We start from the raw sequence: 12,481 nt of genomic DNA on the forward strand, positions 1-12,481 counted from the left end.
TCTCTCCAGAGATGCTCAATTGGGTTTAGGTCAGGGCTCTGGCTGGGCCAGTCAAGAATGGTCACAGATTTGTTCCGAAGCCACTCCTTTGTTATTTTAGCTGTGTGCTTAGGGTTATTGTCTTGTTGGAAGGTGAACCTTCGGCCCAGTCTGAGGTCCTGAGCGCTCTGGAAGAGGTTTTCTTCCAGGATATCTCTGTACTTGGCCGCATTCATCTTTCCTTCAATTGCAACCAGTCGTCCTGTCCCTGCAGCTGAAAAACATCCCCATAGCCTGATGCTGCCACCACCATGTTTCACTGTTGGGATTGTATTGGGCAGGTGATGAGCAGTGCCTGGTTTTCTCCACACATACCGCTTAGAATTAACGCCAAAAAGTTCAATCTTGGTCTCATCAGACCAGAGAATCTTATTTCTCATAGTCTGGGAGTCCTTCATGTGTTTTTTGGCAAACTCTATGCAGGCTTTCATATGTCAAAAGCCCCGACTGGTGCAGGGCTGCAGTGATAGTTGACTTTGTGGAACTTTCTCCCATCTCCCTACTGCATCTCTGGAGCTCAGCCACAGTGATCTTTGGGTTCTTCTTTACCTCTCTCACCAAGGCTCTTCTCCCACGATTGCTCAGTTTGCCTGGACGGCCAGGTCTAGGAAGAGTTCTGGTCGTCCCAAACTTCTTCCATTTAAGGATTATGGAGGCCACTGTGCTCTTAGGAACCTTGAGTGCTGCAGAAATTCTTTTGTAACCTTGGCCAGATCTGTGCCTTGCCACAATTCTGTCTCTGAGCTCCTTGGGCAGTTCCTTCGACCTCATGATTCTCATTTGCTCTGACATGCACTGTGAGCTGTAAGGTCTTATATAGACAGGTGTGTGCCTTTCCTAATCAAGTCCAATCAGTTTAATTAAACACAGCTAGACTCCCATGAAGGAGCAGGACCATCTCAAGGAGGATCAGAAGAAATGGACAGCATGTGAGTTAAATATGAGTGTCACAGCAAAGGGTCTGAATACTTATGACCATGTGATATTTCAGTTTTTCTTTTTTAATAAATTTGCAAAAATTTCTACATTTCTGTTTTTTTCTGTCAAGATGGGGTGCTGAGTGTACATTAATGAGAAATAAAATGAACTTTTTTGATTTTAGCAAATGGCTGCAATGACACAAAGAGTGAACATTTTAAAGGGGTCTGAATATACCCACTGTATATACATATATATACATATATATATAACTTTTCCATGGAATAACAGACATCCCAGACTTCATTCACTGTTACTACTTCCATTTGACAGAAGGGGCTTGAAGTATTTAGCTGCACTGTTGGGCAGCACAGTTGAAAACTATGTTTAGTTTTCCATCTGAAGATTCTTACAAAGAGACCATAAGTGTTTTTTAGCTACCGTTCTTATTAATATTTTATTTCCTCTATCATTTCACCAAGTTGGTTACAATAATATTGGCATCATTTAAAAATTAATTCACATTTTTGTACATCTGCTGGGCAACATATCTGCAGACAGTGTTTAAATAAAATTAAAGGTGACAACGTCTTCATAAAAGAAAGTAATATCAAGCTTTTGCTCAAGTAAAAATAACATCATCATTAGGTTTACACAGACCCCCTGCTTCTTATATGCTTAAAGCAACTTCACTTATATTTTCCCACATCTAGTTTCTTGTACTAATATCAACTGATTCTCCATTTGTGTTGAAATATTTACTTAACACTGGGCAACCCGGTCATAGTTGAAACATGTGAGTCTAATTTGAGAAATCAATGTACAAATAGATGTTTTAACATTTCATCTTCACTGGCAGCTCTTTACCAGAGGCTGATCTCTGCTGTCCACAAGTGGATGAAATGGAAAAAACACATCAGAAGAGAATTCAAAGCATCTAAGTGTATACAGAAAACAAAATCAGACACATTATGTGCCAATTATTTATATATTTTTTACATTGTTTTTTAAATATGTCAATAAAAAGATCCCTTCCTTTAAACATTCAGGCACCTGAGCCCTTCATCATGAATCCAAAAAAGAAATAAGAATAATTCAGAGATCAAAGCAAATAAAAATCCCACAGTCTGTCCTGTTTGATTCCACTGGGTTTACAGGTCTTAGAAGAACAACCCTGAGTAAGAGCTGAGTGGAGACAACATCAGGGTGCCATAAAAGCTTTTCAGAGTCAGCACTGCAGCTGGAAAAGCCTTTATGGGCTCAGCTGGGAGTTGTGGTGCTGCAGGTTTGGATGTTACACTGAGGACTGCTGATGTTGACAGTGGCAAAGTAAGTCATGAGAAGAGATGGTGTCCAAGCTCCATCAACCCTGACCTGTAATATGACTTGCATGATTTAAATAAATCCTGGAAAGAGGTACTGTAGTAGGAGGACGAGTCCCACCACCATGAGGCCACAGAAGAAGAGCACCAGCCAGATAGGAAAGGAATCTGGAGAAAATGCAAAACCAAGAGACAAGAGATGAGGAGAGAAGGTCTGAGGTTATGATACATGGCCTTAGTGCATTCACTGGAGGATGATGATGATGATGATGATGATGATGGAGGACTTACTTCGGTTGGGGACAGTGTGTACTTGACAGCGGCTGTCCACAGCTACACTGAACATGGCTGTTTCATTATTCCCTTTGATATTTTTGCCTTTCAGTGAGTCAGGCAGGAAGGCCAGGTCTGTCACAACAATGCCATGGGACTCCTGGACATAATACAGCTTCTACACACACAAAGAGATAGATCAAGTTATCATCATAGAGTAGGGCTGCCTGGTTGATTTATGTACCTGTTGGTTTGAGATGTGTGTCCACACACTGTCTTACCTGTAGGGAGAAAGCGATGTAGATAGCAACCGATCCTGTCACAGTTCCAAGGCCAAGAAATGTTCCAGAGTCACTGTCAAAGACAAGTTATCATCTCAATGCTGCAAGAAATTAAATGATTGTATCCTAAAAGGTCTGATTAACCTTTAAGAGAACAATGTATATACCACACCCCCTGTTACATTCCAAACTTCAATTGCCTGACCAGGTAAACACTGTAGATCTGAAATCTACTTGCCTTTAAAAGGACCATTCCAGTGGTCAACCAGCCCAATAAAAACAACTTTTAAAAAAAAAAATTTTTTTTTTTTTTTATATTAATCCCCAGTTGGAGAAATTCTTCTTTACACTCTTTTTTTTTTTATACACACACAGGCCGAAACGCACACTCATGCACATGCAGGGGCTTGTGGACATGCAACAGGGAGAGAGATGGAGTGATGGGCTCGCCTTGTTAGTGGCGCCCATGAGCAATTTCTTGGGGTTAGGTTGCCTTGCTCAAGGGCACCTCAGCAGTGCACAGGAGGTGAAACTAGCACCTCTCCACCTACCAGTCCACACTCCATATTGTGGTCTGTGGCACTAGAACCGGCTACCATCCTGTTCCCAAGCCAAGTCCCTACACACTGAGCTACTGCTGCCCCAAACTTACATTACTGACAACCATTTCCCAGTTTATGCAAGTGGCTACCCACTGGTTTCACTTCATTTTAGTAGTACCTTATCATCAACTTGCAGAGACATGAAACTTGCTCATCACTCAGTGACAAATGGAGTAAATTCATTATCCAGTGACCAGTGGTTTAAATTCATTACTTGTGTTAATAGGGATGGCCTTGCTTTGCCGCTGTCCAGCCAAAAAAAAATATTATTTAGATATTTACCAATGAGCAATAAAATATAAGTTTATAGTTTATTTTTAGAAAATGCACAATGATATAGTAGACCAGCTACTAAGCAAAGTGGCAATGCTAACAGGGCACATGAGATGTCGTGAGACAAGTACCTCAACTGTGCCTTGGCCAACAGGCAGTCCTGACCAAACCTTGTGCCTAGGGTTGCAAAGGGGCGGACATCTTCCGGTAAATTTTCGGAAACTTTCCGGAAACTTTCGATGGAAAGATAAGCTGGGGAATTTTGGAAACATTCCAATTTGGAAACTTTCATGGGAATTAATGGAAATGATGGAAATTAATGGAAATGATGGAAATTAATGGGAATTTAGGAGAATTAACTGGAAAAGTTGGGTAATTCATACAAACTCCATCTTACAAACATCCTCGGAGTACACCGAGTTGAAGGAGGGGGAACGTACGACTTGCAAAACAAAGATGGCAGCACCCATATTAAGATGTATTTTCTTTGTATTTGTACTACGTTGGTCGTTTTAATGTTGATTTTAAATGCTCTTACACAAGTGTTTACATTGCTGCTTTAGTCCGGTCACCAGTTTATGCATTGCACGGTGTTGCTGTGCGTGCAATACAATGTAAAGTTTTGTTTTCGAGCTGGTTTGCTAAATAGGCTAATATAGCTAACAATAACACTAGCCTGCTACTGCCCCCAGTGGCTCGAGACAAACGCCACAGCACTTGTTGAAATTGAAATAGGCAAAAATGGCAAAATATTATTGAAATGTAAGACTTGCAATAACGGAATTACTTGAAATGTTAGTGTTTCTGTAGAAAAACATTATTATTATTTCACATTGAGCTTGTTTAGATGATCCACAAGCAATAATAAGACAGCTGCTGCACTGGTGGCGTCCATGTTCTTTTCGACTCGTAATGCCCAAAGACAAATGGAACGCTATAAGTGGTACAAGCCAGGCAATTACATTATGTTTTCGCGTCAGAGCAACTCGGGCGGGGGATTTACGAGACAAATGGATAGCACCATAAGTAGTAGCCCAGTTTTCCCGTTTATTCCCATATACTCCCATGGATAGTTTCCAACTTTGTAAATTCTCAGAATTTTGCAAGCTTACTTGTGCCTCAGGCGAGTCTGTCAGCATTAATGATTACCATGTAATAATATGACAGTCACCTGACAGCCAGAGTGGAGATGACCTCTGTGCCACACGGAGCCGTCAGCATGGGTAGGAAGCTCTTGCCATCCCACTTGGTGAGGTAGCATGGAGGAGGTTTTCTGTCTCGTTTATGGGGGATCTGGACTGTGTAAAGCCTCAGAGCATCTTTTTGGTCTTCTACTTTTCCAAACCTGAAATACATGAAAATGAAACCATGTATAGACACTGTTACATCATCCAGATGAGTATGGTGAGCTGAACAGCTCGGATGCTATTTCGTGGAAGAAGAAACCTATTTTTTATGGGTTTTTGGGTTGTTGTTTTTTTTACCTGCAAGCCATATATCGATAACTCTTCTCAGCTATTTGAGGCATGGTTTCAAGCCATTGAAGACCCATAGCCAACTGGTTGCCACTCCATACACTGCAGGCAAAATCCCGACCAACAGTCACCAGATGCTGCATCAGAACACATGTTGATCATTACTAATGAATCAATAATACTATCAATAATATTGTACTTAATCAGAGCATTACATTTCCACACCAAGAGGTGTCCATGTTTCACCTTGTTCCCTGGACTCATATCCACGTCTTCAATCTCCCCTTCATGTGCTTTGAAGTCAAACTTTTTCTTCAGGGAAGGAAACTGTAGAACAGTCCAGAACATACAATCGAAGTCGAGACATCAATGCATACATCCAGTGACCAGTTTATTATATACACCTGCTGGCAGCCAACCGGTAGCTCATCCACATCAACTCTAACCTTCGATGAGCAACCAAGATAAATATAAGTGAGGATCGAAACGAAAAGTCACAAAGTAATTTCATCTAATATTAGTATATATTTAGGTAAATTACTTAAACTATTAATTAGTTATCAAAAAGTGTCATTGGTTTTCTGTAGTGACTCATGGATTTCTCACCTAATGGTTTCAGCACTAAGTAGGGGCTTGGTGTGGTTAAGATTAGGGTAAAGAATGTTGAACCATAATAAAAACTGTAGGACAGATCACATTAGGAAGCATTTCCAACAGCTACCTACCCACCCACTTTACATCCATACTGAAGTTAGAGCCTGGAGCAGAACATGCTCCAGAGCCTGAAGCAGAACAAACAGCACATGTTCTGCCTCAGGCTATGGAGCAGAACATGCACCACTCAAACACAGATACTCTCAAACTAGATGTATGTACCTCCCAGACTCGTACATGTCCGTCTGTGCCTCCTGTCAGCAGCAGGCTCAGGTCAGGACTGAACCTGACCACCTTCTGGAGTGGGTCCTGAGGGTTCAGGTCTGACTGGACTTCAGCCAAACCAGTGACAGAAATGTGAGCCGTCTCATCCTTCATATCTGACATATCTCCGGACGCTGCAGCTCCATCCTGTCCACCTTTGTCTCCTTTCCCAGCTCGCCGCCTGGCATTACCCTGCTGCACGCTGTTCCCTCCTGCACAAAGACACACATTTTTATTGGATAACAAAGAAGGGAAAACACAGGAGTAGACACAGGTTTAGATCTACATGAATAAGGCTGATGGAATCATTATGCATCTGTTGTAGAACAGATTATTGCAACACTTTATGCAAGTAAAATCTACATTGATGGATTTATACTTATTATAGCTTCTACACATTGTTAGTATATTCTACACATTGTTAGTATATTCTAGTTGTGTAAATATATTGTATATATTTTACCTCACTCAATCTCACATTTCACTTGCTACAACATTTTGAAACATTTTTTTTCTTCTTAAGTTAATCCATTACAAACTGACAAGTAACAGCATGTAAATTAATCAGCCACATATCAAATAAGAGCAATATACAATAGGTAGCATATTGTTTGATGTCTTTCTAAGACAGCATGTTTATTTTAGATTGTAAACAGTAAGCCTCACCATCTTTAGCAGCAGCTTTTCCTCCTTCTTTCTGTGTGCACGGTTTAAAGCTCATCAGACAGCAGGTCCCGTCCTGTCCTGCAGCTATCACACCGTTACCTACAGCCATGTTCATGGTGGCGCGTGTGTCAGTATCATGAGAGTGAAGGAGACTGGCACTGTACTGGTGCTCTCCAACCAGCTGTATATCCAGGAAATGCTGAAACACACAGTCATGAGTGTGCCACTGCTGCTGGTTTACACGCTCATAATGTCAGACTAAACATGTTCTAGAGAAGAGTTGCCTTTATGGAAGCCCTAAAGGGTCATGGATTCAAACTTTTTTTTAATGCTGTGACCTTGAGATTACAAGTTAATTATTTTGTTATCTTGGGATAACAAATGTGGTTTTATTGTGATAATGGGTTGATTTATATCGTTGAGTCGTTAAAACAAAAGTCTGATTTCTTAATAACAAGACAATAAACACTTCATAAGATTCATAAGAGTGGACACTGATCTGTGGTGTGGGTTTGAGTTTCAAAGCAAACTTTTTTATGAACCTTTGCCATTTGTTATAAAAATGTTTTTCCCTGTTATTTGAAATGAGGGAATTTACACTATGGCTGTCTATTGTAAGGGATAGGCTTACATATAGTGGTCAACTTAAAGCAAACAATCAGGGGCTAAATTGGGCTACGGGCACATGGGCCTATGACGGGCTGGGGCTGTCTTGGGCTTAGCCCTGGCAGCGCTGCCAGCCTATAACAGTAACGCTTGGACAAGAAATGCAGGGATTGGATAAGAGGGAGGAGAGAACCTCTCTCTCTCTCTCTCTCTCTCTCTCTCTCTCTCTCTCTCTCTCTCTCTCTCTCTCTCTCTCTCCCTCTCTCTCTCTCTCTCTCCCTCTCTCTCCCTCTCTCTCTCTCTCTCTCTCTCTCCCTCTCCCCCAACATTGATGAGTGTGAACATTGATGAGTGTGTTTCTGTCATGCTACCGGGGCTGTCTTGGCTGAGCTTCAGAGCCCCGTTTATTATTCCCTATTTAACCACTGGTTGTCTGATTTAAGTTGACCACTGTATCTAAGACTATCCCTTACAATATGTAGAGGTCATAGTCCACTCTCATGAATCTAATTAAGTGTTTATTGTTTCCTTATCTGGAGAAATGTAGAGATAATGATATATTAACCCATTATCACAGGACAATGACCTTTGTTATCCAGAGATAACAAAATAATTAACTTGTGAAGACCCTTTAGGTTTTCCATAAACTTGAGTACCTTTAAATATTACTTTTTAAATATACGCATATGATTGTATAACTCCCTGTTCTGCTGCATTCTACGGTAGCTCTGAAAGCTTAACGCAGTACAACTTTAGAAGACACATGAAAACAGAAAAAACATAAGCAACTGAAAGAAACGGGTTCACCAATTTGACAATATATGCACAGCATTTAGCTCTCTCTCTCTCTCTCTCTCTCTCTAAATAGATTATATCTATTTATAACTCTTTGAAGAATTTTTACTATGTTGGTCTATTCTGTACACAAGACCTCAGGGTTCCCTCCTCTGTTGCTTCCATTTTCTTACCTGTCTTCAACTTTTTGTTTGTTTGTTTGTTTTCCTGAACACACACAGCACAACTAAATAACAGAGTTTTCTTCTTTTTCTTGTCTTTTGTCTATGTGCAATGTCTTTTCTCAAAGGGAAAATTGTACAGATTTTCAACCAGCTTTGTATCATAACAATGTGGGTAGTGGGGTTTAATCCAGAGAATACCCATCCGAACCATTTCCAGTTTCCCTAGAAATAACAGTAAATGGGAGAGACAGGGACAGTGAGCAGCATCTCTGGGTGCAGTTCATTTACATATACAACCCACACTGTAATCAGGGTGCCACTCACCTTTTCCTGGAGATTTTCTTTACAATTGAGGACAGCATTTGCTCACAAACATAATTTACCGGTAGGCCTTGCACTGATTTTACTGCTGCAAGTCCCTTCCACCCTGTGTCTGGTGTGAACAGCTAGATTGACTGACACGACTGAAATGAAAAAGGAGCGTTTAAAACGTTTTTCCGTTCCACTTCACTTCTGGTTAACCCACTTTGAAGTGTCATACCACACAACTACCAACAGTGGAGTTGCAAACCAAATATGCGCCTAGGTTTATATAGGCTATCTGAGTGAGGGGCTAAAATACAATAAACATTTTTCAGGACAACATAGATTAGTTTTGTGTTTTTTTCTGTGTTTGACTGGAAAACTAGTCTCTAAATGTAACGATACAAAGCTGGTTGAAAAATTGGCAACGTTTCCCTTGAAGTTGCAGTGCAGTGACCTTTTAGGGTATTCTAATAAATCAACAGTTTAATCACTAACACCCTTGATCCTCAGTACTTACCACAGCATTCTTTATGCCCGTCTTGGAAGCCCCTCCTCCTCCGGCTGTGATCACCAGCCCTGTTTTAGGGTCCACTTTAATGGAGTACAAGGGAAAGGGGGCTCTGTAGAGATCTGGCACCCTCCTCTTCCCCATGGTTGTTGTGCAAGTCACTCACACTTCTTCATAAAACCGCTGCATTCAAGCACACCTGTGGAAAACAGAGAGCATCCATTTATTTGTGCGACGACCTCTGTGAGGTTGCTCCTCTTCTGGAACAGCTATGTTTTGGGGTTGTCACTTGAGGGACACTGACTTGCTAATGAACATAACCTGGACCGGCAACTCCATTCCTGTCACTTTAAAGTACTTCACATGCCAGTGTGGTATGATATGAAAATAGTGAATGCAAATGTAAAGATCTCAGTCAGGGAGTGAGATGTTTTGCCAGTCCAACAACTCTTTCCTATCCAGCGCTCAGGATGTCCCCTCGTCCCAGGGACAATAAAAATAGCACCTGGGACAGTAGAGACATGTATCATTACAAATAAAATTATTATGTTTTGTGTCATGGATCATTTATATTTACTTTTTATTTTACATTCATTATATATTGATATTTTTAAAAGCAAACTCAAGACCTACCTTTTTTTTAATGTGTGAAGCACTTAGTGTTACATTTTGCTTGTATGAGCAAGTGCTATATCAAGTCTGATTAATTGATTGTGTGGGAGAATTTCTCCTACAACTGTCAGTGTTGAAATTCAAACAATGTGAGGTGGAACTGGCACGACCTCTATACTACGTCATACACACTTACACACAAACAAACAAGCCCAGAGAGAGACCAGCGTTGACAACTTGGGTACTGAACTTTTCAGAGAAATATATTCAAATATATATTACTGAAATTAATTCTCAGAGTAATCGCCATCCACAGCTCTTCTGCCAACAGTGCCGGGGTCTCTACCTCTCCTCTCATGCTGTGTGCAGGCAGTCAGTCAGTAGGTGTGCGGCACGTTTGACCTTCTCTGTCACTCTCTCTACGGATTATTCCTATAGCTAAATAAGTAAAGAGTTTGTTTGAGCTTTGCTCTCACTCTTTCTCTCCAGATCTCTGGATTAGGGTGAAGCTTGAAAGCTTGTAAATATTTAAATAGTTTGTTTGAGCTAGTAAATATTTAAATAGTTTATTGGATCTTCTCCCTTCCTTGTAGATTTTTTTTACCGAGGAAGATCTACTAGAAAATACAAGCAATAAATGCACATTTGTTTTGGAGCTGACGGGATGCATGTACAAAACAGTCAAAATGTGGAAGCAGGATTATCACCACAATAGAGCTGTGTAGTGAAAATCTTAAACAGTTGACTAAGCAAATGTAAATTGTCTGGGTTTTGGACTGCTGGTCAAGAAAAATAAGACGTCTGAAAACATCACATTGGGCTCTGGGAGATAGTAGGGGAGACCCTACAACCCTAGTGTAGCGTGAAATACAAACAATAAAGTACACAGAGACTATGTAAAAAAAATAAAAAAAAACTCATGAAAATCAAAATATTGGTAGCACACTATCTGGTTTATAAACTGAACATAATATGTAAGTTGTGTAGGAGGGATGTCTCAGAGGCCAGCAATGACAAGTCAAACTGATCCATGCTGGATGTTTGAGGATACCAGCATATCTATTTAAAAGTTAAGAGTCAGATAATAAAAATTAAATAAAATCCAAAAATAAAAACTCACACAAGACAAGACGCACGATTTACAATTTTAAAACAAACTACAAAAGGCATCATATCTTTGGAGTTGTAAAATGCCCCTGCCTCTGTAATATCTTCTTATCCCCTTCTTCTCATATGGATACTATGGGGAAATGATTATTCTATGTAACGTTAGATGAGTGACTTGAGTGGGTTGGGCCTTGTCTCACAGAGTCCTTAGCAGCTGTATATATTAAAACCTCTGGAGTTTACATCTCAATTTTAAGATTAAGCAGCTTTTTGCATGGTTTCAAAATTTGAATTTGAATGAATTGACTCATTGCCCAGCTCAAATAGACACTAACAACTAACCCTAGCTGCACTGAACAAACGTTACAGTCTCCCTGGGCTAACACTGCGGGGCTGAGCAGCTGACACAGTTAGCACTGTCCCCACCACCATGAGGTAATCACTAATGGTGACAGCTATGAATACAAAAACCTTAGTGTTTTCAGCAGTAACGTAAGAAAACCTCAACGTTGTAGCCAATGTGTCAACATCGGTTAGCTGTAATAGCTACAGTTAGCATCACAGCCTGCCAGCTTGCCGGGGATTTAATTACGAGTCCCTTACCTGTAGTTGGCCCAGTTTCTCTTCCGCTGTTATTGTATCAGACAGCCATGTAGCTCAGAGGATTTCATAGTACGCTAACAATGACGAAGAAGAAGAAGATGAAGAAGAAGAAGAGCTAATAGCTAGCGGCTAAAGACAGCTCGACAACCACTTCCTTACCTACACGTCAGCAGCGTCCGCAGCGTCATGACGTCACCACATGAACGCCAAAGTTTGTTGGATTTTTTTTTTTATATATATATATATATATATATATCCACATGATACAATGATTGTGTAATATATGCACAGTGGCGTCCCGCCCATTCAGGCTTTATTGTCTATGGTCTCTGACTTAATTAGCACTGTGGATAATTAATTTCCAGGCCAAGCTAACAAGATTTGGCTCTTCAAGAAAAGTGGCAGCAGTGTAACAGCTGTGGTAGGGGGTGAAAATGTGAATGTCATTTTCAGTAACCATAACAGCATAAATAACAGACATGAAAAGATATAGGAGCTACAGTATTTACTTTAATATAATACTCCAGATGTTACAGAATGCTGCTGCACGTCCTTTAACTGGCACACGTAAACATGAGCACATTTCCCCCATTTTAGCCTCACTCCACTGGCTGCCTATTCAATTTAGGATCCATTTTAAAATTCTTTTATTTTAAAAGAAATTATTTCGCTGAATGGTCTTGCCCCGCCCTACCTCTCTGAGCTTCTACACCCCTATATACCCGTCCGCTCTCTCAGGTCAGATGATCAGCTGCTCCTGAGTGTGCCTAAAACTAAGTGGAAGCTTGTGAGCTGTTATGTCTTTTATTTATGATGTCTTATTTATTCTCCTGTACAGCACTTTGGCCAACTTTGGTTGTTTTAAAGTGCTTAACAAATAAAGTTGGATTGGATTGGATTGGACTCCAATAGTTTTTATTATTATGTAAGTATGTGGAATTTTACACAATAATACTGACAATTTTGTAAAAAAAACATAGTATAGACAATATATTGCATACAGCAGTGGTACC

At 40.4% G+C, this 12,481-nt stretch overlaps 1 protein-coding gene across 2 annotated transcripts; it reads right to left on the reverse strand.

Annotated features, from left to right (window-relative positions):
• Positions 1-1,386: 1,386 nt before the first annotated feature.
• Positions 1,387-11,685, reverse strand: preb (prolactin regulatory element binding). 2 transcript variants are annotated; one of them, XM_051407332.1, is made up of 10 exons: positions 11,628-11,685; positions 9,156-9,345; positions 6,768-6,966; positions 6,060-6,313; positions 5,430-5,510; positions 5,193-5,320; positions 4,880-5,053; positions 2,834-2,906; positions 2,571-2,730; positions 1,387-2,447 (listed from the first exon to the last, which is right to left on the reverse strand). In XM_051407332.1, exons 2-10 carry the CDS (start codon positions 9,288-9,290, stop codon positions 2,353-2,355), a joined length of 1,299 nt encoding a protein of 432 aa, XP_051263292.1. In that variant the 5' UTR covers positions 9,291-9,345; positions 11,628-11,685; the 3' UTR covers positions 1,387-2,352. The 2 variants fall into 2 exon arrangements, with proteins under 2 accessions (XP_051263292.1, XP_051263291.1); XM_051407331.1 differs by having other exon boundaries at positions 11,469-11,645.
• Positions 11,686-12,481: the final 796 nt, after the last annotated feature.

Source organism: Dicentrarchus labrax, unplaced genomic scaffold (assembly GCF_905237075.1).
Source record: "Dicentrarchus labrax unplaced genomic scaffold, dlabrax2021, whole genome shotgun sequence".
NCBI lineage: Eukaryota > Metazoa > Chordata > Actinopteri > Moronidae > Dicentrarchus > Dicentrarchus labrax.